Source organism: Bos mutus, chromosome 24 (genome assembly GCF_027580195.1).
Source record: "Bos mutus isolate GX-2022 chromosome 24, NWIPB_WYAK_1.1, whole genome shotgun sequence".
Lineage (NCBI taxonomy): Eukaryota > Metazoa > Chordata > Mammalia > Artiodactyla > Bovidae > Bos > Bos mutus.
Window position 1 is genome coordinate 57,561,750 of NC_091640.1, and position 26,143 is coordinate 57,587,892.

The following is a 26,143-nucleotide window of genomic DNA, read 5'->3' on the forward strand; positions in this document are numbered from 1 at the left end:
GAGCGCAGGGCCGATTAGCTTCCATCCTTAGGTGGTGAGGGCACCAACTCTGTGCCTTTCAGGCCGGGCACAGTGGAGTGACCCCCTGCTTGAAGTGACCTCAGCAGAGCTGCTCACATTTCATGCGTCTGGTTCCCAAGTCTCTTCCCCAGTGTTTGTACTCCCAGAGTTTATTGGATCGTAAGTTCATAGTATCAGGTTTGGCAGAAGGCTGTAATTCCTGTGGCCCTCAGCTGAACCCTGGCCTGGAAGATGCTCACCCTTGGAGTGGGGGGAGGACTGGCCTGTGCCCTTGAGCTTCCTCCATCATCACCACCCCTCCCCCAGAGGGAGGGGAGACGTCAAGCCCATCTGAAGCAGGACACCCCTGGAGAAGCCGGGAGCCCCGGAGCCTCCAGGGCTCTGGCTTCTCAGCCCAGTTTGCCTTGATCTGGTCATGCTCCTCGTTGAAGCCAGGCCTTCTGCTCAGCTGGTGTAGTCTTTGCCAGCGGGATGGTTCTTTGCTCTCTCCCCACCTCTCTTCTTGAATTCTGAATTTCAAGCAGTGTGTCCCTTAAAATAGAGGTGCTCATGACCATGCATCCAGCCAGCAAGGTTTGGTTCTGCTCGCCTACCCAGCGTGAGTTTACGGGAGCCTATAAAAGTCCTGCGAGTTTGCTCTGACATCTTGTTGATGGGGAGGTCTTGTTTGTTGTTAGAAATAAGAGCCGGCGTCTCCAGGACACACCCTGTTCTGTTTTAGTGAATGGGAGGTTTCAGCCCTGACCTCTAAAAACTAAATGGCAGAGAGGCTGGTAGGGTTAAAACGGTATGCAAAAAAATCCCTTTTGCTTGGATTTTGTGTTCTGGTGCATGTCGAGTGGATTTTGGTAAGAGCACGTGTGTTCAGGGGCTGTCATCAGTATACCTTTTTATTTATTTTTTTGGTGGAATGCCACCTGGCTGTTTGATTAAGGTAACTTTGACCATGTATTTTGAAACAATTCAAAGTCAGAAAGGCTTGGAAGTCAGAGGCACCAGGTGGTAAAATGTTGGACCGTGTGGTGCGTGGGGTGGGTGGAACCAAACTCATGCTCTTTTCCTAAACTGCGGCAGCTCTGCTCTCAGAGGACAGACACTGGAGTGCATGGAGGATGTGTAAGAAAGGATATTCCTCCATCCTTTCGGACGTGACGGCAAAGGCGTCTCATGCTCCCTTGAGGAATGAGACAGCACCGAAAATTCAGTACATCTCCACTTCCAGGTGACTCTGCAGACAGTAGACTGTTGAGAGTCACTACGTTTGTGACGTTTTGTCTAAAAGCTTTTGCAAAAGTTTGCCAAGCCATTCATTATTTAAATAATTCAAAGTACATGCTTCAGAAGTCACTCTAAAAATAGAACCTGTTTCCCTGTCTGGTCGGGCTGTGTGCCTCACCAGGAAGCAGTGTTTACTGGTTTAGCAGCAAAACAAAGGTTGTTTTTCTGTCTCGCTATTTAGAGCTGGGAGGTTTACCTTGATTTATAATATATGAAGATCTAATCTTTCCATAAGGCTTCCCTGGTTGCTCAGTGGTAAAGAATACGCCTGTCAAGACAGGAGACTCAGGTTGGATCCCTGGGTCAGAAAAGGTCCCCTGGAGAAGGAAGTGGCAACCCACTCCAGTATTCTTGCCTGGGACATCCCATGAACAGAGGAGCCTGGCGGGGCTATAGTTTATGGGATCGCAAAAGAGTTGGACATGACTTAGCAACTAAACAACAATCTTTCCATGTCTTTACTCTTAAATTCCTTTTCTGCGGCTGATGCCTGGTTCCTCTCTACTTCTCTTGCATTTGTCTTGAGAAATTCTCAGGATAGTTTTCTTATCACTCTTTAATGATTTCTGTGACATTGGTAGCACTGGATGGTTTTCATTGGCCAATATTGAGTAGCTTTCAAACTTGTGATTGTGGCAGGGCATAATAAATGAATTTTACAAAACAATTTAGGACATGCATTCATATATGTATGTAACTGAAACAGATTACTTGAAACAGTACTTATATTTCCTGTGAGACTCTTAATATTTTCTATTCCATTACACTGATGCTTCTTATGAATTACTAGTGCGATTGCAACTCACAATTAAAAACAAAAACACTGCCTTCACGTATAGCTCCTATGTTACTTGCGGGTCATTCTGCCTTCTGAGAATCACCGGTCCTTTCTGATACAGCCTTTCCTGAAAAGCCTTCCTGCTGACCCAAGCTTTTCCTGCCAGCACCCCTCACTTTCAAGGCTCTTCTCCCCACAGAGTCCCCCTGCTCCCCTGCAGCCTGGATGTGAAACGCACAGCCCTAGCCTAGCGCTTGCATGGTGACCTCTGGTCATCAGTACATAGTAAGATTCAGATCACATCCTTCAAGTGCAGTGCCAACCTGAAGACCAGCCGTCTGTGTTGTTTCTTGAATGGGTGTTTTCTTTGAGAAATTGACGCTCATTTATTTTGTGAGGACAGCTAATCCTGGTGTCCAGTTCAAGGCTGGGAGCTCCCGCCCAGTATGCACCAGAAGAAATATCTGAGGGCTGCATTGGGGTTTCCCTGGAGCTGCTGTGATGGTCCCCAGGCTTCGGGGCCCAGTGGCAGTCCCACACACCTCTCCATGGACATCGGACCCTTGTCTGTTCTTATTTAAAAAGGAACAGTTATTTTAAAGGGGCATGGGGAGAGTGGCCTATATGTAGTTAATCATCATTTGGAGCACAGACTCTGAGATAGTGTCTGGTATATCTCACCTTTCTAGTAATGGTATATAGATTTTTGTTTCCCCTTATGCGACACATCTCAAGGGCTCCAGTTTGCGTTGTCATTACCTTGGGAAAATATTTGATGGCTTGTCAGAAGGGAACATTTATAATTGTGTTTCCAGCCTGCACATTTTCAGCCTCTGGAACAGCATGACAGGTAATTGAGGTTGAAATCGACAGCATTTACCACTTTAAAATGAGCACAAGAAATGCCAGTGTGCACTGTGTGAAGTGGATACTACTTCGGTTTTTGTACTTCCGTCTACAGGGTCCACAGAGTCAGACACGACTGAAGCGACTTAGCAGCAGCAGCAGCAGGGTTGGCAGGGGAACTTCCCAGGTGGCTCAGCAGTAAAGAACCCACCTGCCAATGCAGGAGATGCACGTTCAATCCCTGGGTGGGGAAGATGCCTTGGAGAAGGAAATGGCAGCCCACTCCAGTATTCTTGCCTGGGAAATCCCATGGACAGAGGAGCCTGGCGGGCTACAGTCCATGGGATCACTAAAGAGTTGGACACGACTGAATAAATAACAACAAGGGTTAACATGATGCTTGGTGGAAGTCATTTTATAATGGGAACTATTTAAATGATTTGAATATTGTGTTTTCATAACATGGGTGCAGGTCATCTTGTGGCAGTGGTGACCTCAGGATGTTGTGATGACCTCAAACCTTGGCTCTCCAAGGCCCGCAGGTGGGGGCCCTGCTGTGTCAGCACGCCCTGGTGTCCTGGAAATGGCCCTGCTTCTCATTGTGGCGCAGAGGCCGCGCATTTTGACTCTCTGGTCGCTCCTAGCACTGCTCAGTAGTGATACCGGAGGCGCGTTTATCACTGGCCTAGTGTTACTAATCTAAATACTCTACGCTGCTTGAAGCGTCTGTGGCTCTGGCAATAGTGGGGTGTTTTGAAACCTGGATCTCACCAGCATGTTCCAGTGCCCAGTGAATCACTTGTTTAAGCCAATTCCTCTGGACCATGTGCTGTTCTATACACTTGATCCCCATTTTATTTTTAAAATGATTTTATTACCGTTACCCTTGATGTAAACCAGAAAATAAGAGCCTTGTGTTTAATGGTGAGGTTGCCTCGTCGTCTTCTGTTATAGGAATTGTTGCGTTTCTTTTTATTTTTTAATGTAACGAGAAAGATTGTTAAGGTACAAGTGAAGCCATCTAGCTTTGCAGCGAGTACCATGGGGATCCATAAAACTGCTCCTTTGAGGCATGGAGCCAAGTTGGAACAAGAGGTTTTGTTAAAGATAACATGCCAGATGGGCATTTTAGGCAGAACCATCCTCCCCAAAGCTTCATATACTGTGCTGTCATCAAAGTCCCTTCTCATCCACACTGTTGAGAGCCAGCATCCTGATGGAGAAGCCCAAGGCTGGTGCCCAGCCAAGTTGTCCTGCTGTTACCGAGATGCAGGACAAAGTATTGGTTAACAGCCCAGACTCTGGAACCAGTCTACCCAGCTAGGAACTTCTCTGGTCTCTGGGTTCCCCATCTGTAAAATGGGCATAATAATCGTGCCCATCCACTACAGCTGCTCACCGAGGATTTGGCGTGCCCTTGATGCAGCACCTGCTTTGCTACTGTAGCCCTTAGGGGCCAGCACCTGCCTCTAGTTCAGATGGTGAGCTCATCTGATGGGTTTAGAAGTCTAACATCTCCCTCGGAAAACAGTGCAGGCATGTGGATGTTTTGTGAATTTTTGTGACAATGTACTTGAAGTTAACAATTGATAGGGTAGCCAAAGAGAGCAGATTATGAAACAGAGCTCTGGGATCAAACTGTCTCCTCCTGATGGTGGCCTCCCCGAGTCCTTTTCCCTCATAGCACCAGCACCAGTAGCCGGCCAGGAGAGGGCCAAGCGTAGAACCTCATCACTCTCATTAGGTAGACACACGGTCTATAGTCAGGAGGCAGACAGCTCTGAGTTGCTATTAGTGGAATTAACTGACGTACACAATTAAATCAGCCTCATTCAGAATAGGACTGCTCCCTAACTGTCTGGACAGTGAAGATGTCTGTGCTGACTGTTGCTTGTTAAGAGGTACATCTTTGGCACCTCACGGCCTTGTGCATGGTGGGCGGAGGCAGATGCATCTGAGGAAATAGAAGAAAACAGAGCCTCATCAGAAGGGTGGGGACTCTTCTCAGGCTTTGGCACACTCAGCCAGTGGTGATGTTGATCTTTCGTTACCCTTCACGTAATCTAGAGGAGATAGACAGCTTTCTAGTCAATCAGATTTTTTAAATTACTTAAAAGGACATTCTAAGTATGGAGCAAATCATTGCAGTAAATCTCGTTCACATTTACCTGCTGCCACTTTTTAAATGCAAGAGAATTTTTTTCAAGTGCGTTTGAAAAGTTCATTTTATAAATTAGAAAATTTCACAGTAAAGACTGAAAATAAGAGCCCAGAGTTTGGAATTTGGAGCTCTGGATTCTCTTGGGCTCCTCCTCAAGCTGGTAGTGGGACAAGTCTGATGATGTCTGTGAAGAACTTTCTATGATAGGCATTTGCATGTGGGCGTTTTTGTGGTTTTTTTGATAAGGTTGTCGAGGGTGGCGGACGTCATCGTCATGTTTCTTCCGATTCACATCGCGGCCCATCTGGGTATCGGGGGCTGTGACACACATGCCCCTAAAGCAGGACATTGTGTCCGATGGCCTGTTGGACACCCCAGGGTCCAGGCCAGGGCCCCTGACCCTGACTTTAAGACTTACCATGACTCCCAGAGTCTGAAAGGGCACATGTGAGCTTATCCATGTAAATTTTCATTGAGGCCTGTGCAGTAGATGTAGATAGGAAGAAGTACCATGTGTCCAAAATTATAACCAGTAGATAATCCACGAACTTAGATTGTGAAGCAGTGTAATTACTAGGTTGAAAGTTCAGGGCCATTTTTTTAATAAGTAATGTACAAGATGTATTAGTAACTGGCTTCTATACTCTTTGCCAAGACTCAGCTCTCAAGGAGCTCTTTGATTTATTACACTTTACAAATATTCATGAAAATTGGCCCCAACGTTTCTTTACCGACTTCTCTTTAAACTGGGCCAGCTGTGCCCCCAGGCCCTCTGGAATCCCAGGTATCCCTTCCCTGGCTGACTGCCTGCTCCCCAAGTCCAAGACAGGCTCTGTCTCCAGTCTGTTGGGTGATCGATGCCCTGCAGGATGTCTGCCAGCTGAAGATCAGGTGTGTGAGGCCTTGGGCTCACCCATCTCCAAGGCAACAACCATCTGTGGCTCACCTGGGCCTCTGCTTTCAACCCATCCCCACCACTCTCCCAGGTCAGGCCCTGGACCTTTCTCTATTTGTAAAGAAACACGTTTTAGAACGTTGACACTCACTCAATAGATGAAAACACTAATTATTTTCTCTCTTCTTAACAGACACGGGACGACTTCCTGGGACAGGTGGACATACCCCTTAGTCATCTCCCGGTAAGAACGGTTGCCTGCTTTATAACGCGTGCAGTGAACAGCAGTTTCTGTCTGCAATTCCGGGGTATTTTCAGGGCAGTATTTCCTCCACACTGTGGAGAAGGCTGAAATGAAACACAGATACTGTGAGCATGACCCCTTCTAGAAGGTGGTCCTTTCAGGAGGCTAGGAGATCACTTTAATTGTAAAAACAGGTGTCCTTGAACCATCTACAGGTACCTATCAGCGTCGCCAGCTACTTTCTTATCTCATCTTCCTTTGTCACGTCATACAAAACAGCTGCCTGCTTCTGCCAAACCCCTTCTCCTTGTCACTGGAATGTCCTTGCTTTCAAGTTCATCCTTCGGCTCTAATCACGTGTGTGTTCCCTTTGTCTGGAATTGTACATGCTGTTTCTCCTGCACTTCATCTGCACAGACTGTGTTTCCGTGACTTTGGTTATGGCTTTCTCGGTTGGCACAGAGACAAAAGAAAAGATGCTATTGGTCCTAAGTGAACTTGTCAGCTGCAAAGACTCTGGTTTCAGAAACGATACTGGGTCAGCACGTGTGCTGTTGCTAGTAAGCCTCTGCTCAAATGTGTAGCAAAAGGACGGGGGCTGTTGACCGTGACTGAGCTGAAGGGTGACTCCCGCGTGTTCCAGTACCTATCGAATGGGGGCCCAGGCCTCCCTGGCGAAAGGTAAATGGCCTCGTGCTCCGGCTCTCTTCCCCCTGCCACGGGGCATCATGAAGCTCAGTAGCACCTCCTCATTGTGCCCAGTCATGTCTCACTCTCTGAGACCCCATGGACTGGAGCCCGCCAGGCTCCTCTGTCCATGGAATTCTCCAGGCAAGAATATGAGATTGGGTAGCCATTCCCTTCTCCAGGGGAATCTTCCCAACCCAGAGATCAAACCTAGGTCTCCTGCATTGCAAGCAGATTCTTTACCATCTGAGCCACCAAGGAATCCCCCACAATAGCAACTAAGAGAGACTAAGTCAAATGTTTCTGCCTTCCAAGGACATTATTAAAAAATGCTCAATGTGAGCAAATAGCATAAATCGTCTATAAACTAAAGTGGCCCAAACCACCTAGTATGAGCCTGCCGCTGTGTTGAAGCTGCAGCTCTCACCCTCTGTTAGAGACCAAGAAAGGCCGTCTTACCCAGGAAGCTCTTGGAGGTCTGGTGTGAAGGACTGTGACGGCAAGCACTTTACTCCTGTTTACTCAGCGGAGCTATTGGGGATGAAAGGTTTGAAGCTCGTTCCCTTCCCAAAGATTGGAAACAGCAGTAGTGGCATTAGAATATCTTTGTTTATTTCTGCATAAAAACCTGAAGCTTCAAGATACCACGAAAGTGGTCATATGCACAAGACGGATTCCGTGAGCCTTCAGAACGCTGATTGTCCTTTTACGGTCCTGCTGAGAGCGTGGGGATGTCTCCACCTTGAGCAGAAAGATTGTTCATGTATTTCTACATCAGTGGGTCTTCTGTCCATGCTCTTCAGGCTGAAGCTGTAATCACCTCACATTTTTAGACAGTGTTGGTTGGTTGGCCGCTTCTCACATGGGTGTCCCCAACTACCCGTTTCCCTAACGTAGAAACCGCATTACAGGGACTTTCCTGGTGGTCCAGTGGCTAAGACTCCATGCTCCCAAAGCAGGGCACCCAGGTTCAATCCCTGGTCAGGGAACTAGATCCCACATGCCGTAAGAAAGACCCAGTACAGCCAAATAAATAAATATCAAAACACACACATACATCATAGTCAAGGCAAATTATGTACTGATATTCTCTTAAGAGGTGCAGCTGGAATTTTTGAACAACCTGCTCCAGCAGTTCCTTGTTTGAGAGAACAGGCATGGGTTGGTTTTGAAAGGTTGAGGGGAGCTCTCAGAGGATAGAAGAGTGTTTCTCTTCAGAGACAAGTCAGTAGAGAGAATGTTTTTACCTTTGGAGTTGGGCGGAGGCAAGAGTGAGCTTTCAGAGAAGGAAAGGCTCCAGGCCAGAATAGAAACCCACCGGTTCAAGAGTGGAGCAGTGAGCGCTCAGAGAGGGCTGAGGCCTTGCGCGTGAGCTGAGCCAGCTGAGTAAGGAGACCGGTGTCGGGTCTCCAGGATGAGTGTGCCCTGGAGCACCGTGTCTCCTCCTTAAGACTGACCGGCTTTGTGGAGCCCAGGACAGTCCTCAGGATGGGTCACACGGGACGCAAAAGGAGAGGCGAAGGTGCAGTCTTCATCCTCTAAGCAGAAGTGGAACCCAGCCGGCGTGTTCTCAGTGGACACGGCTTTGACCCCAGGATTTGAGGTGCTCTCAAGTGTATGTTCGATCCTTTGTGTAGGACCCTCATGGGGAAATTGCACAGTTAATGTTGTATGATAACACAGGTGTGAGTATGTGAAATGGATGCTAGCATTTGAATATATTTTGTGGGTAGATAATGGATTCTCTTTTCTTAATAGCTACTTGACCACTGTCAAGGCTATATGGCCTGTGGATTCAGTGATGTTTAATATCAAATTTTAGGTAAAAGAATTTAGGAAAGTTGTCTCACTGGTCATGAGGGATGGTAGTGCAGAGCAGTCCTGTGGTAGTGAGGTGCTGCCTAGGCCTCCTCAGACTCTGAGGAATCAGATTGGGCATCTGGTTATTAATTAATTCCAGACAGCCCCATTCCCTGATAGAGGATTTATTCCTTTCACAGATGTTTGCTGATATAGACATGATTCTAATCTCTGAGGAAAAATCAGTGACGCAAGTTCCTCCCTCACGTGTCTCAGCAGGGCCACCATCGCCATAAACACGTGTTAGTCGAGCATTTGAAATGTGGCTAATGTGACTAAAGAATGGAATTTATCATTTTATTTCAAGTCATTAAAGTTTACATTTAGAAGCTACATGTGGCGATATGGCACCCTCTTTCAGACCAGATTCCCCCAACTTAGGTGAAAACTGTATGGTTCTGAATTCCGTTTTCCTGAGCTGGTAATTCTGCCTGTTGGAGAGAGCTGGGGGTGGAGGAGTTCTCACACCCAAGTTTTACATGTGCGTACTATCGCTTCTGTCGTGTCCACCTCTTTGCAACCCCATGGACTGTAGCCCCCAACCAGGCTCCTCTGTCCATGGGATAGTCTAGGCAAGAATACTGGAGTGGGTTATGATGGCCTCCTCCAAAGGATCTTCCCAATCTGGGGATCAAACCCATGTCTCTTTCATCTCCTCACTGGCAAGTGAATTCTTTACCACTAGCCAGAATTATCAGTCAGGATTCAGTTTTCCCCCTACCTGAATACAGCTGCTGGTGGATACTGGCATTTGCAGTGTAAAACCGTGCTCTTAAGTCCTTAGGAACGTCTCTCCTAAGCTGTCCTCACTCACACCTGTAAATTCCCCTACCTCGAGAAGCCTACCAGGAAGACCAGAGGGTCAGGGCAAGCCTACTTCCAGTTTATTCTGGTTTAGGAGCAGACCCATCTGTAGACACACGAGCCAAGTTATATGCACTTGAGCATCTCAGAGCATTCACAGCAGTGCTCCTCAGCCCATTGCCCACTGTTGGGTCCCCAGATAATTAACTGTGTGTGCTGCTGGGCCTTGGGGACCATTGGGACGGTCCGGCTTGCAGTTCTCCTGCCAGGGAGACAAGCAAAGGAGGCCCCTGGAAACAGAGAGACCAGGCCGGGAGGGCCGTGTGAAGCCAAGATGCACTCTGCGTGTTAAAGCATCAGTACCCCCGTCAGTGACCACAGTGGCCCCAGGAGGCTAGCGTTGGCTCCATGTTTGCCCTTAAACAGGAAGGAGTAAAGAGACATAATGAGAAGGAAAAGTAGCATCTTTCCCCCCTTTGATTATGAATTCCCCAGTGCTTTATCAAATGCTTCCAGATGAGAGAAAATGATTTTGACTTGTCAGTCATTTTCATTCTTGGCTCTCAGGCCAGTTCTGCCAGTTTTACTTGTGGAAGGGGGGAAAAAAGGATAGGAAATAGACCCAGGGAATTTAAAATGGTAGGGACCTCTGTTTCCTTGGCTTCTGTTCCAAATATGCCACTCATCTTTAATTTTTTTTTTTCCGTTTTACTTACTATTGAGTGTGCATGCATGCTAAATCACTTTAGTTGTGTCCAGTTCTTTGCAACCCTGTGGACCTTAGCCCCTCCCCCCATGGCATTCTCCAGACAAGAACACTGAAGTGGGTTGCCGTGCTCCCTCCAGGAGATCTTCCAGACCCAGGGATCCAACCAGCATCTCCTGCATTGGCAGGCAGGTTTTTTACCACTAGCACCATCTGGGAAGCCCACTGTTGAGGTTGGGAGTGAGTAAAAGAGAGGAAACAGGGAGAGTAAATGAGGTTAGTCGTCTGACCTTTTATGCGGATCTGAAAATTAAGAAAACATAGATTCCTATTCACAGAAGTCTCCAAATGTCAAGCTTTAAAAGATCTCTCAGGAATAGTTGACTCGGAGCCTGGAGATGGGTAGGTTGCCTTGGTAACCTTAATAAGTTAGTAATCCTTTATGGGACTCTTGTTTGTCTCACCTATAAAACAAGAGTATTCATGTAGATGATGCTAGGTTTCCATCCAGCTCTGTGAAAGCGCGTCTTCGCTGTCCATGGCACTAGCTGGCATTAGCTGTCCATGGCACTCACTAAGCAGAGGCACTGCGACCATGACGACGTGTGTGTTGCCTGGGAGACTTGGGCAGCACGATGCACGTGGCGGAGGTAGAGGCTGTGCTCTCCTGATGTCTGTACTGCAGCTGAAACAAAGCTCCTCTATTTTATTTCTCCAGTGCATCACCAAAAGTGACCTTAGCTATAACTATCCTATTCTGACCTTTTTTTTAAGAAACACTATCATTTTTTACATGTTTATTAAATTCTTTGTGTCATTCCCCAAAAGTTCAGACAATATTTTATGACTTCTCCTTAATAATTACTTAGAGACCAAAATAGCTCCAAGACTTGTATTAACAACAGAATGACATTTCTGGCAGGTGTTTGCCATTTACACCTCTGAAACTTGTCTTGATTCTTCTATCAGTGTCTTCCCTGTCCTGTGAGCCCTTTCCCATCACCCCTCCCAGATGCAAAATCTCTGTATCTGTGGAAAACACACGGAGGTAGAGAGAGCTGTTTCAAAACACGAATTTCTCTTGTATTAGTCAGGTGCCACTCCAGGCAACCAGGGCTGCCTTGAGTTTATGGCTTTCCTGCAGTGAGGCGGCGTCGGGATGGTAGCACTACTGTTTGTCATCTTAACTGTACTGGAAGGTGACTCAAATGATAAACACCCCTCTTATAATTCCAGCTGGCACCAGGGTAATGGTTCTGTCTCAAGTGTACAGAATTCAGTATCATAGAGGTTAGAGGGACTTGAGAGACCATTTGTCCATTCCCTGTATTTTACGGGTGGGGACCCCTGGGCGCACAGAGGTCGGTGACTTGCACAGTGATCTGCAGGCTGATCAGACCAGAGGTCTCCAACATTGATCTGTGGTGCAGTCAGGGGGGCAGAGGGGCTCAGTCTGAGGCTTGGGTGCTTTTAGCCATTGCATCCCTCTTTTGAGTCTAGGGTCCTGATAAGGCCATTCCCTTCCACTTGCCCACAAAGTTATTTTTCACATTTACATATATGTCAAGTAACTGCAGTTCTGTTTAAAGCAATAAATCTTTATAAGGTGAAATTGCTGTGTAACCAAAAGATTTTTTTTGAATGCTCGTGGCCTGGGGTAGGCGGTAGAAGCATCTATTTTGGCCACTGGTGCTGTTAGCATCAAGCTGTTTGAGATGGCTTTCTCCCAGCAACACTCTCAGGGAGTCTTCCCTGGGCGTTTCTCCAGGGACTGGGATCCAGCAGGAACTGAATAGTGCCAGGAAGAATCCTGTTGTCAGAGATGACCATCTTGTTCATGCTGGAGAATTTCCATGGAGGTGAATTCTCATCTTCTAATGCCCTGTCTTTATTGCAGAGCACTGCATTGATAGTGTTCACAAGTGACATGAAAATGTAGAATTGGCTGATGATGATAATGGCTGACATTTGTTAAGTGTGCCAGGAACCCTTGTGAGGACTTTTTATGGACCAGCTCAGTTGATCGATTTAATTGTGACAATTCTATAAGCTCCTGTTACCGCCCCACTCCATGGATGAGGGCACTGAGGCACAGAGAAGTAAAGACTTTGCCCTTGGCCACGTGGCTTTGTAGGTAGCAAAGCCAGAGCACAGACCTGGGATGTCTACTTCTTAAGTCTGTGTGGTGTTTGTCATTTAAACTGTGTAGTGTATGGACAGTTCTGTTTTTAGAGTCCCTGTAAGCTCTGACTTGGGGGGTGTGTGTGTGTGTGTCTAACTTCAGAAAAAAGTCTTGAGAATATAGCTGACTTTGCTTAGTGGGGATGGATTTTTGTGGCCTTAGCAGTTTACTGGAGATCAGGTGAATTAATCAGCTACTTCGTGCTTCCTTTGTGCCAGACAGTGCTCTTGGCGCCAAGAATACAGTGGCAGGCAAATCCAAGTCTCTGATCTTACAAGGTAGTATTCTGCAGGTGATAGGATGATAAACTGGTAGATACATAAATAAGCATAAATACATAAAACAGTGGAATTAAATTGGGACAATTGAAGATGAGAAAGGGAGGCTGTGATGGTGACTTAGGATGCGAAGTCTGAGGATGTGACTTGGGATTCTGGACTTGGATGGCAAAATGGAGACCGCCGTGGCCGTCTGAAGTCAGGGATGTCCAGCAGAAGGACCTGTGAGGGAGGGGTTAGACGACATGCATGCAGGACAGATGAGGTCAGGAGGGGTGGTGATGGTTCAGTCGCTCAGTCATGTCTGACTCTGTGACCCCAGGGACTGCACCACAGGCTTCCCTGTCCTTCACCGTCTCCCAGTGGAGTCGGGGGTGAATACAGAGACTGGTTCCCAATGAGATGAGAGATAGTGAAGAACCAGACCACGTTTAACCTCGTAGGTCCATAAGGAAGAATTTTCAGCTTATTATAAGCAGAATAGGAGGCCATTGAAAGTTTAAAGCAGAGAATGATATAGAAGATAATATTACAAATATAAATGCACACACATGCCCTTCTGATTTATAATAAATCATTTTGCTGTGGTGTGTCCCTCTTGCTGCAAAGGTATTTTAAATTGTGTTTAATTAAGGAGCCTAGGTATTTGAAGTTTTACTGCATGTAATATTTTTATTTTTTTAATAAAATTATTATATATATTTCAATAAAAATATTAGTTTTATTCCTACTGATAATAGTTGCTATGTTTGAACATACCAGTCACTGTGGATTTACATACATTGACTCACTCAAGCGTCACAACATTCTAATAATAAGCATGAACATTTCCATTTTATAGACAAAGAAACTGAAGTTAAAAGAGAGTAAGCAACAGCGTTATTAGCGCTATAACCAGGCTTTGAACCTAGATCTGTCCCTGCTCTTACACACAATTACATCCAACTCAGGCTGCAAGGTATATAAAAGTCTACATAGTAATTCTAGAAAATATTATAACTTGTGGTTTACCCTTACTACATAATTTTTTAATTAGTTTATTTTAATTGGAGGCTAATTACATTACAACATTGTGGTGGTTTCTGCCATACATCAACATGAATCAGCCACAGGTGCACATGTGTCCCCCATCCGGAACCCGCCTCCCGCCTCCCTCCTCACCCCGTCCCCCTGGGTTGTTCCAGAGCACTGGCTTTGAGTGTCCTGCTTCATGCATCGAACTTGCATTGGTCATCTGTTTTACATATCGTAATATACATGTTTCAATGCTATTCTCTCAAATCATCCTACCCTCGCCTTCCCCCACATAGTCAGAAACTCTCTATTCTTTACATCTGTGTCTCTTTTGCTGCCTTTCATATAGGATTGTCGTTACCATCTTTACAAGTTTCATATATGTGTGTTAATATACTATACTGGTGTTTCTCTTTCTGGCTTACTTCACTGTGTATAATAGGCTCCAGTTTCATCCCCCTCGTTGGAACTGACTGGAATGTGTTCTTTTTTATGGCTGAGTGATACCACTGTGTACGTGCACCACGGCCTCATCATCCATCCGTCTGCCAGTGGGCATCTGGGTTGTCTCCTTGTCCGGCCATTGTAAACAGTGCTGCAGTGAACACTGGGGGATATGTGTCTCTTTCAGTTCTTGTTTCCTCGGTGTGTGTGTGCAGTGTGTATTTCCTCAGCTGTATAGGAGTTCTGTTTCCAGTTTTTTAAGGAATCTCCACCTTGTTCTCCATAGTGGCTATCCCAGTTTGCATTCCCACCAACAGTGTAAGAGGGTTCCCTTTTCTCCACATTCTCTCCAGCATTTATTGTCTGTAGACCTTTTGATGACGACCATTCTGACCAGCGTGAGATGATCCTTCATTGTGGTTTTGATTTGCATTTCTCTAATAATGAGCAATGTTGGGCATCTTTTCACGTGTTTGTTAGCCACCTGTATGTCTTCTTTGGAGAAATGCCTGTTTAGTTCTTTGGTCCACATGTTGATTGGGGGGTTTGTTTTTCTGGTATTGAGCTGCTTGTACATTTTGGAGTTTAATCCTTTGTTAGTTGTTTCAGTTGCTATTATTTTCTCCCATTCTGAAGGCTGCCTTTTCACCTTGCCTATAGTTTCCTTTGTTGTGCATAAATTTTTAAGTTTAATTAGGTTCCATTTGCTAATTTTTGTTTTTATTTCCATTATTCTGGGAGGTGGGTCATAGAGCATCCTGCTGTGGTTTATGTCAGAGAGTGTTCTGCCTATGTTTTCCTCTTAAGAGTTTTATAGTTTCTGGTCTTATATTTAGATCTTTAACCCATTTCGAGTCTTTGTATATGGCGTTAGAAATTTTCTAGTTTCATTCTTTTACACGTGATTGACCAGTTTTCCCAGCACCACTTGTTAAAGAGGTTGTCGTTTCTCCACTGTCTATTTTTGCCTCCTTTGTCAAAGATGAGGTGTTCATAGGAGCGTGGATTTATCTCTGGGCTTTCTATTTTGTTTCATTGATCTATATTTCTCTTTGTGCCAGTACCATACTGTCTTGATGACAGTAGCATTGTCGTACAGTCTGAAGTCAGAAAGCTTGATTCCTCCAGTTCCGTTCTTTCTCAAGGTTACTTTGGCTATTTGAAGTTTTTTGTGTTTCCATACAAATTGTGAAATTATTTGTTCTAGTTCTGTGAAAAATACCATTGGTGGCTTGATAGGGATTGCATTGAATCTATAGATTGCTTTGGGTAGTATACTCATTTTCACTATATTGATTCTTCCAATCCACAAACATGCTACATTCCCCGTCTATTTGTGTCCTCTTTGATTTCTTTCATCAGTGTTTTATAGTTTTCTATATATAGGTCTTTTGTTTCTTTAGGTAAATTTATTCCTAAGTATTTTATTCTTTTCATTACAGTGGTGAATGGGATTGTTTCCTTAATTTCTCTTTCTGTTTTTTCATTGTTGGTGTATAAGAATGCAAGGGATTTCTGTCTATTAATTTTATAACCTGCAACTTCAGTATACTCATTGATTAGCTCTAGTAATTTTCCGGTGGTGTCTTTAGGGTTTTCTATGTAGAGGATCATGTCATCTGCAAACAGTTCTACTTCTGCTTTTCCAATCTGGATTTCTTTTATTTCTTTTTCTTCTCTGATTGCTGTGGCTAGGACTTCCAAAATTATGTTGCATAGTAGTGGTGAGAGTGGGCAGCCTTGCCTTATTCCTGATTTTAGAGGAAATGCTTTCAATTTTTTGCCATTGAGGGTAATGTTTGCTGTGGGTTTGTCATATATGGCTTTTATTATGTTAAGGTATGGTCCTTCTGTGCCTGGTTTCTGGAGACTTTTTATCATAAATGGGTGTTGAATTTTGTCAAAGGCTTTCTCTGCATCTATTGAGATAATCATATGGTTTTTATCTTTCAGTTTGTTAATATGCTATATCACTTTGATTGATTTGTGAATACTGAAGAATCCTTGCATCCCTGGAATAAAGCCCACTTGGTGTATTTTTAAATTAATGAGATAGGAACATTTTTTTTCCTACTTGCTTTGACCTCTGATTTTGTACAACAAAATACTAATTTCTGTTTTAAATGAATAAATACCACAATTACATTCATAGCTTCTTGAAATAAGCACCAGCAAAAGGCTGATGGATGATGCTGCCTAGGACAGTCTCTGTGGAGGAGATGCTCTTTCAGTTATCTGAGGCTGAGGACATATTTTAATGTTAAAAGTAAAATAAAATTGCATTCACAGATTGATCTTGCATATTTTCCTGTTAACCTCACTCTTAGATTTCTTGAATCACAAGGGACAGGCAGGCAGGCACCAGTGACCCCTGGTTCTCCAGAGTTAATCAGCAGCATGAGATTGAGGCCTGCACCCAGCAGTTAGAAATTACACTTGGCAGTAACAGCTATAATTTTGTAAATTTGTGGAAGGCTGGGGTTGGCTTCTAAAAAATGGGTGTTGATAGTGACATCTAGCGGGTCTTAAGGAGATAAGTTCTGTGACCTATGAAGTGTGTGATTAATTGTCAGCACTGTCTGAGGAGCCAGCTCTGTCTTTGCCGAGCACATTCTAAAGCATGCAGGTGGGTTCTCGGTAGTCCAGGTGGGTGGACGCGACATACGAGACCCTTGGGAGCACCGAAACTTACTTTTTCTTCCTTTAGACAGAAGACCCAACCATGGAGCGACCCTACACATTTAAGGACTTTCTCCTCCGGCCAAGAAGGTGAGGCTTTTAGGCTGCAAGTCATTCTTTATGCTTTGGCCTTGGTTTTCTCTGAGGAAGATTTCAACATATTAACTGATTACATCTGTTTAAAGCATCATAAATATGAAGTGTCAAACCAAGTCACATCCTTTGTAACAAATTTTTCTTCCATCATGCAGTCATAAATCTCGGGTTAAGGGATTTTTGCGATTGAAAATGGCCTATATGCCCAAAAACGGAGGCCAAGATGAAGAGAACAGTGAGCAGCGGGATGAGATGGAGGTAAGCCAGGCACTCCGGGCCGTGGTTTGTTTTCCTTCCGTAAGAGCATGTGGATATTTTACATGAAGGTTTTATAATTTAAGGAACTAAATGTTTATAAATATGAAGGAACTTAAATGTGTTCATGAATTTGCATCTTCCATGGATCTACCAATATTTTGCTTTTACCAAAAAAACAAAAAAACAAAAAAGGTAAGCTTTTCATTTTACCTTATAACACAAATCATCGAAGAGGTGTCTTTTTATGAACTGCTCTAACCCCTGTTCTATTAACAGCCCCACCACTGTGTGAAATTCTCCCCCACATATTTAATTTTCTTATTTCTTTGGACTTTCAGCGCTTAATAAATTCCCTGTAGCACTTGGAATTGCTTCAAAGTGGGTGAATGATGTAGAGGCTGTTCCAAGTCTCTCACTCGCTTGGCCTGCAGGTGAGCGCATGCATTAGAAACGCTCTCCTCTAGATAGGCCGTTCCGCAGTTAGCTTTCCAGGGGAAGTTTCTTTTGTTCCCTCTTGGCAAGTTAAAATAGAAAACACCACTTTTTAACTTTGCTGTCACATACGTCTACCATGGGTCCTATCGGACCTTCGCAGCACAGGCTCCAGACGGTGCTGCTTCATTAGACACATTCTCGTGTTCCAAGAATGTCCGTTCACGAGACCTCTCTGTGGCCTATTTGCACATCTGTTTGCAGCTGTTGCATATACATGGTGTGTGAATAATGCATTATGGGCAAGTAACTGCACCCACCCCCCCAGACCCAGAGGTCCTATTTCCAAGCAGTATTTCATGTGCAGGCTTTCATCTGTCTCTGGGAGAAGGACTGAAGTGGGTGGTAGGTAGTCTTGACTGTTAAGATTTCATAAGCACATCCACACATTTTTATCTCAAATCCAAGGAATTTTTTTTTTTTTTTAACACTCCTCCAGCCTTCCAACTGTGAATTAGTTAATTTTCCAGTGACTTTACTAGGGGATGTCAGGAAGGAATACTTAATGCCGAAAATATGTGTTGCAAAAGAGTACCTCTGACTCGGGGACTGTGAAGGCTGCTGACGCGGCGGCAGCAGGTGGGGAATGGCCAAGTAGGAAGAGGCAGCTTCCAGGCTGTTCCTGGCTGCTGTGCGTGCTAGTCCTCCCTAGAGGGGCATCAGGGAGCTCCCCCTCCTCCAGGGGCCACCTTCCCGTGGTCCTCCCTGGGGAGCAAGAGTGCCCCAGGCCTCCTGGTGGCCTGTCCATGGCATCTGCAAGAACGCACGTGCTGTGAGGCTCATCTTCCCAGCTCCCTCCTACCTTCCGGAGGTGTTGAAAAGACGACAGCTGTAGCGTGACCCATATGATTGGCATGGCTTTGTACAGCCCCAGAGGCCATCAGGTCAAAATAACAAACATGAACTATGAAAGAGTGTAATGGGACTTAGGTAACGTGAGGGGCTGCTTGGATCCCTGTCCATGTCACGACCCGCACCACTGTCCTTGGGGAGGGCAGTGCAGTTCGTTGGCCATGGCTCAGAGCATTTTTGTGACTCTCTTCGAATTGACATTTTTTCCGCCTTGTTTTGAGAATTTCTTGAAACATGGCGCATGAAGCCACTGCCGGAGCCCACAGGAGCCAGGACGCAGGGCACGGATGCCCTGGAACCAGCGAACCAGCCTGACGCCCCTCCCTCTCTTCTGCCCCACAGCCCGGGTGGGAAGTCGTTGACTCCAATGACTCGGCTTCTCAGCACCAGGAGGAGCTGCCCCCGCCTCCGCTGCCCCCCGGGTGGGAAGAGAAGGTGGACAACCTGGGCCGCACGTACTACGTCAACCACAACAACCGGACCACCCAGTGGCACCGGCCCAGCCTCATGTGAGTGCCGTCCGTGGTCGCGAGCCGTCCCCACGCTCTGCAGACAGGTGCCCACACAGCAGCCCTGTGCACAAAGCTGGGAAGCGCGTCTTCCTTCAGTGGAAGCCCGTGATTGTGCATTGCGGCGGGAGTCCTCTTGGTGTACGTAGAGGGTGTGAGAACCTACCAGAACCTATCAGGTTATAAAGAAGCTCTGGCCTCCGTATCATGGTCTCCTGCTGTGAATATGCACTAATTTATTTTGCATGTCATCTTTATGTAGATTTATGAGATGTAAAACCAAGGTCATTTTTCTTAGGTTTAGCTTAATGCATGGTGATTACATCTCTGCTCCCTTCTTCAGTTTCAGCAAACATACTGACTGTACCATTTCCTCTTTAACTTTTTGGAGTTTTATTCCATAATTATTTGATTTAGAAACCCTCTCAAAACTTTTTTTTTTCCCCTTTTTGAGAAATTTATAGATCACCCCCGTGATATCATTAGAAGCAGGTGGGAGGGTTGCTAACTCACAGTTTGTAATACTCCTCGTTCTAGTCCCTTGCCAGCCTCAGGGACACAGTGAATTGATTATTATTTTGTTCACTGGACAGTTTTTGGTTTAATAATAGCAAACACTAATTAAACCTCATGACTGTAAAAAAGGATTTGAAGCAGCTTGCTTTTAAATGATAGTATAGAGCAAGACCTAAAACTATTAATATACAATAAAAGACAAAAACAAGTACTAAAAATGTAAAAGGAAAAGGCTATCCTAAAAAAGGTGAGCTCCCCGGCAGACAAGACAAGGAAGTAATTATCAGTAAATTGTATAATTTTCAGTATACAGGCAAGTATATCAGGTGAGATAATTTTCTCTTTAACCCAGACTCTGAAGGAAATTTGCTGACGATGGTTTTTGAACAAGTGTTAGCGAGATGATGGATGGTGTTGTCAATAACCCTTTTGTCTTTAGAAGTGGCAGCGGTAGTCTGCATAAGACTGGGGGGTGGGAAGGGTTGCCAAGAAGTCTAGTCTAGGTGGTGTTTGATTTAGAGGAAAAGCTTGCAGAACCTGCAACAGTGAAGGCCAGTCCTTCCTAAGCCCCTGAGTGGGTTCTCGTTAATGTCAGGTGCCCGTGGGCAGCTTTGGACCACCTAGCATGAGCACCAGCTCATTGCTGCCGGGACGGCATAGTATCCCAACATCCAGATGATGTCAAACTCTTCTTTGTAATAATTTTTTCCACATAGAAATATAAATGGAAATGGTTTCGTTGGTTTTTTAATTAATTTATTTGTTTTTACTATTTCCCTTTAATCAATGACCAAAGCTGTTAAAAACTGTTTTAAGTCATTTGACTATTCTAGTTATTTGTAGTTTAAGAAAAAAAGTAACCACCTTGGACTTGGTTACATGTAGTGATCAAGATTCTTGGTAGCAACACCCTGAGCAAAGTACCTTTATCTACCTTTGTTAAAGATCAGTATCTGAAAATAACACTTTATGGGGACCCTAGTGTCATGTGATCTCTATAAAAAAAACAAAGTGACCACTAGGAGCTCACAGAGACTAATAACCAAGATATATAGAGAGAAATGTTCACTGTCATGAATAATTACGCAGACCGAAGTCTCTGTTTGGGGGGTAAGTGGGAACAGTTTTTACTTTCTCTGCCTCAGAGAGTGGTGAAGCTAATGGAGAAATCCCTAGGGAACACTTCATACGTTTTTTTAAACACACCACCTTCAGTGTCCTGTAGAACTGAACCAAAACAGAAGCTGTAACTTATGTAAATGCTGGCTCCTCAGGAGTCCAGAAACAAATTGGGAAACTGTGGTTCTTCCAAGTTCAGGTTCACGTGTAGTTTAGGGAGATGGCAGTGACGTGATGGTCTGCACAGCCGGCTCACCGGAAGGGACATTTGCAGAGCTCTGGGTGCAACTTACCGGCTGCCTCTTTCCCATCAGGAACGACGTCTAGAAAGCAAGAGAAGACTCAGATGAGGGAAAAGGGTTGGTTTCCATGATAACCTCCTGTTGAACCGTTTGAGAATTTGAGGTTCTTTGTCCTTAACTTGATTTGGCTTGACCAGAGCCCTCAAGCCCTCCAGATGATTTTAAAATGTTGTTTTAATTGAAAAATGATTTTTTTTTCATAAATCAGTTTTCACAGAATCCTATAAGCATTCCAGGGATGGGGGCGGGGGCGGATATTAACAAGTGTCTTTATTCAAAGGCTATATCTGACCCGAGGAAGTCAGATAATGAAGTGATGGTTGCATTTTACAGAGAATGGTGGCCCTCCTGGGGAGTCTCAGTGCTTACCCAGTTTGCTTACCCAGACTTCAGGCCCTACCAAGTCCTCCTCGGCTCCCCGGTGCCCTCAGGCTGTTCTCACAGGGTCCTGCCCTCCCTGCCTCTTGCCGCCCACGGTCATCAACACAGAGCGTCTGATCACGCAGGCTGCCCTTGAGGACTTTCTCTCCTGAGCCCTGTGGGTCTGCTGCCTCTCAGTCCCCTCCAAAAACACAAAACCAGAATGTGCCCCTCCCCCCAGCAACCTTCAGAGGCAAAGCTGGACGCTTTCCCACGAGGACACAGAGCACATAATTCTCTTACTGCCTGTGTGAGCAGGGACTGTGGTTTCCTCTTCACAGATCAACCCCTAGCACCTGACACAAAGTAGGAGCTTTTAACTGAATGAGTGACTGCAGATGAGTCGTTTCTGAAAGTGGGTATCAGATGCGTGGTTTAGTGAACTGTCGGGTACTGGATGCAGAGATTAGGACGGAAGGTGACCACGGAACACTCCCCCAGGCCTCTCAGGTCAGATAGTGGCTTTTTAAAACACCTTTAATTTTAGATTTGTCCTTGTCCTATTTAAATGTAAACCATAAACTTTTTACTGTTAAAAGCAGAAGTTCAAAAACATGATGAAGGAATCGTATTAAGATTATAAATGAAGATGAACTTGTGAAACACTCATTTTAACTCTTTTTTAGTACTTCTTTCTAAACCACTCTACTTCTCCCATCTTAGCAATCATTTAATCATCTCTTGATGACTCAGGTCATCATTTGTCACTGACAGTCACTGATAGGATGTAAATGATCTGATACACTGATCTTAACTGGCACTGAATTTGATAAATGTATGGTTTTTCTTGTCTTTATTAATTTGTATATTTCCTGTGACAGTCAAATGAAAAATATATATGTGAAATTAATGAATGAAGAAAATTGAAAGAGCCACTCCTTAGGTTTTTTTTCCCTGCCCGCAGTAAAATCATGTTTCTGTTTTGTCAGCTCAGACCTATTTTTAAAGTTCATTTTCCCATTAGTGACCATTTAAACTTCCTGTCAGTTTCGTCAACCCTCTCATTCAATTGCTTAATTAAGGGCCAAAGGCCTCACTTGTATGAATATTTTCATTTCGTCACTAAAGACCATAAAAAAGCCCAGACTTGGAATTTCAGAATCAGAGGTGTCTTTCTTCTTTATGCTTTTTAGTTGTTTCTAGTTCACACTGATTACTAATTATTTGAGCATGTTGGATAAGGAGGATTAACATAATTGACTTTAAACACCCCTTAAAAAAAAAAAAAAACCTTTTCAGAATAATAGAATTTTATATACTTCTCAGAGAGAAAATGCAGATACAGTAATATTAAACCTTATTTTCCTCAATGTCTCCGAAATCCCTGTAACAATTCAAGTGTTACAACCCAGAACATGCATGTGCTGTTGACTAAGTGACAACTGATATTTCAAGTGAAGATATAAAATTTTCATACAACTTTTATATATAGTGTTTTTAAATAAAGCCATTATAAAGTGAAATTGAATTGAATATCCTGTAAAAACCACTGTAGCCATGTAAAATCCTAAAGATAATATTATATTCTCGAACATATCTAAGAGAGTGTTACTTTTTTATCATTCTGTTTTGATAGTTTCATAAATTGTATTAGTATACTTGTGTGTCCCTTGATTTTAATTAGCTTCTTTGTGGCCTTAATTATGTCATTTTTTTCAGATATAGTTTAATACAGCTATAAAATATGCAAAATAGGTATTTCTGAGAGGTTTTAAGAATTTATGTATCGGTTGTGTACACACAGCAAAACGTCATTTAGATCTTTATTAAGAGTTATTGATTTAATATGGATTAAATAGAAGCCAACCTCTTACTGTCACTTTACCAGTAAAGCTAAAACTTGTGAAGATTTTTGGTGGAACTATTCAGACTCTTAGAAGCTGGTGATAAAGAGTCACCTATTTATTTGCAAATAGTGCTGCTTATCGCAGGCTGTTCACTGTTACAGGGCCCAGTAGGCTCTTTTGGGGGAAGATAGCATGTCTGAGACTGCATTAGAATGTCTTAAAACCTGTGTTTTAAGGAGAATCGATAATGAGGGCCTTTGATTAATACTGGATTTCAGTTAATCTGAAATAATGTTTTCAGCTACTGTGAAATATTAATTTGCAACATCATGGTGTCTTATTGAAAGAGTCTGTAAGCGTTTTCTCTGAAAAACATTTTGACATTTAAACCTCTACTTTAAAAGCCTCCAAGTAATATTTCTCCCAAAGGAGAATTGCCTGTAATTTACTGCAGAAGTTTTAAAGACGGAATCAGTGCTTTTCAAATCCTAAATTAAGAGTTACATGACAAAAAAAAAAAGACTATGAAGTTACAGTGTTCTTCAGATCCTAGTTGATTTGGGAGGTAATTGCCTGATGTTTGTGTGAATTTTAAAATAGAGTTTAAAGGGAGTTTAAAAGTGAGTTTAAAAAATGTCGTGATTGTGAGGTTCTGTCAAGATGAAAGCCACAGTGGCTGAAAAAGTTCATGTTGAATCCGGAACGTGTCCTCCAGACACCGTACTTACTGGTTGATTGCTGATGACCAAAAGTTGGGGCCTTGTCATTGCTGGACTCCTTGAGGGGTCGCCACTAACTGGCCACCAGTGTGAGCTCGCCTGTCATTCTCCTTCAGAAAGCCTCGCTTCTCATGGGGCAGCTGGATGGAGGACTTTGATTTCTCATCTTTCTTAAACACCATAAAGTACTGCTACAGTATATCCCTGAAAGATACTCAAAAATATTGTGGCAGAGGCATTTAAAAACTGTGTTTATTTCAATGAAGCCGACCTGGAAGTATACTCCAGCCAAGAGATGTTGGCAGGTTCTCCTTTGAGTGGCCAGCTGATTCTCAGGGTTGAACGGGAGAGCACTGACGTCGTGTTCCATGTCGGGCCCTGGGTGAGTGTCGGGCTTGGGTTGAAGGGCCAGGTATCAACACCGGTTCTCTGTCTCGCCCCCTCGCTCCGTGTGCGCCCAGGGACGTGTCGTCCGAGTCCGACAGCAACATCCGGCAGATCAACCAGGAGGCCGCGCATCGCCGCTTCCGCTCGCGCAGACATATCAGCGAGGACCTGGAGCCAGAGCCCAGCGAGGGCGGGGAGGGCCCCGAGGTGCGGCCCCGCCTGCTCACTCCCTGCAGATCCCCGCCTGCTTAGCCCCCGACAGCGCCCCCTGTCCGCGGGCTCCAGGGCGGGGAGGGCCCTGAGGTGCGGCCCCGCCTGCTCACCCCTATAGCACCCCCTGTCTGTGGGCTCCCGATGTTGTCTCAGTAAAGGCTGTCTGAAGGAAAAGAGCACAGTCGGCTAGCTAGTTGAGGACCATTGGGGTATTTACTAACTTAGAAAGTGCTTCTAGAGGCCATCTTCGAGCATGCATAATTTACATCACTACGAAAGTGCATGACATTTTTTAGCACTTAATTAATATATTTTCACTTTATACTTTTATTTTTCCCCATAGTCTAAACATATCTTATTAAACAGCAACATGGTAATCATCTTTGAGCAGTTGATGGAACCCTGCCCTGTAACTTCTTTGGGTACCAAATATAATTTTGAGTAGTTTTGACATGGTGAAATAGGTTATTACCAAGAAAATACAAATTGGGGTGAACATAAATGTTCATAAGTTCACCCTTAAATGCTTATGGCAGATCTCTGGGGAAAATGTGTATAAATTGAACAAGAAATTAGTAATTGCCGTAACTTCAGTACTGCCTTAACAACTCGGTTTACTTATTGGAAATCCATTCTTATGTTAGGCAGATCATTCACAAAATGTTCCAGTGATCAAAACTGGAAAAGCAAAATGGATGATGCCGTATTAAATTCATGAAAAGTTAATTGATACCAGTGCTTACTAACAGTTTATAGCATCTCTGGTATTTTCATTGTGAATCCTCAATGGTTAGAGTAAAAGAAAATTCATGAAAATGGTAAATTCCTGAGGATATTTTTTAACCCGTGCAGGTAGTATCGAGTCTAGAAGCAAGCCAGTGCTCAGAGAGGTGCTGTTACAAAGGGGTTGAGAGCACAGCCCCTGGAGCCAGGCCTGCTTGGATCACTGTTCCCTGGTACCAGTTACTCCCTCAGCCTCAGTTTCCTCATCTGTTAATCAGGCTGGGAGCCTTATCTTCCTTACGGATGCTGGGAAGACCCTCAGTCAATGTGAACGACAGTTAGGATGGCTATTACCATGGCGGGGACAAGAGGGTCCCTCGTTCCAGCACTCACCACAGCGTCTCTTCCCGGCAGCCTTGGGAGACCATTTCAGAGGAAGTGAACATGAGCGGAGATTCGCTCAGCCTGGCGCTGCCCCCGCCACCGGCCTCGCCCGTGTCCCGGACGAGCCCCCAGGAGCTGTCCGAGGAGCTGAGCAGAAGGCTGCAGGTCACTCCCGACTCCAACGGCGAGCAGTTTGGGTCTTTGATTGTAAGTCATGGTCTTGTTTGAGAAGTTGAGTGAATATTTATCATTTTTTTTGTTGTTGTCACTTTTCAGAGAATCTTGTTTGTAAATAACAACCAAGGTCTCCTAGCCCCCAAATAATTCTGACATTTTCCAAGTTCCTTCTTCCATGGGAGAAGCAAAACTATACCAAACATAGCCCAAGCAGGTGAAGCGCTTTCTTGATTCATAGATAACTCGTCTATGACTTCTGTATTATTAAACATTAATCTCGTAGAATTTCTTTTCCCAGCAAAAGATTCCTGA

The 26,143-nt window shown here is 44.4% G+C and overlaps 1 protein-coding gene across 11 annotated transcripts in view; it reads left to right on the forward strand.

The window, feature by feature from the left end:
• Positions 1 to 26,143, forward strand: part of NEDD4L (NEDD4 like E3 ubiquitin protein ligase) — a 380,166-nt gene that overhangs the window by 283,936 nt on the left and 70,087 nt on the right. For all 11 annotated transcript variants that reach the window (XM_070361948.1, XM_070361949.1, XM_070361951.1 and 8 more), the window contains 6 exons: positions 6,173 to 6,223; positions 16,906 to 16,967; positions 17,129 to 17,231; positions 18,918 to 19,084; positions 24,409 to 24,541; positions 25,685 to 25,861. In XM_070361948.1, the coding sequence (XP_070218049.1) occupies positions 6,173 to 6,223; positions 16,906 to 16,967; positions 17,129 to 17,231; positions 18,918 to 19,084; positions 24,409 to 24,541; positions 25,685 to 25,861 (693 nt within the window). The remainder of the gene's footprint in view (positions 1 to 6,172; positions 6,224 to 16,905; positions 16,968 to 17,128; positions 17,232 to 18,917; positions 19,085 to 24,408; positions 24,542 to 25,684; positions 25,862 to 26,143) is intronic.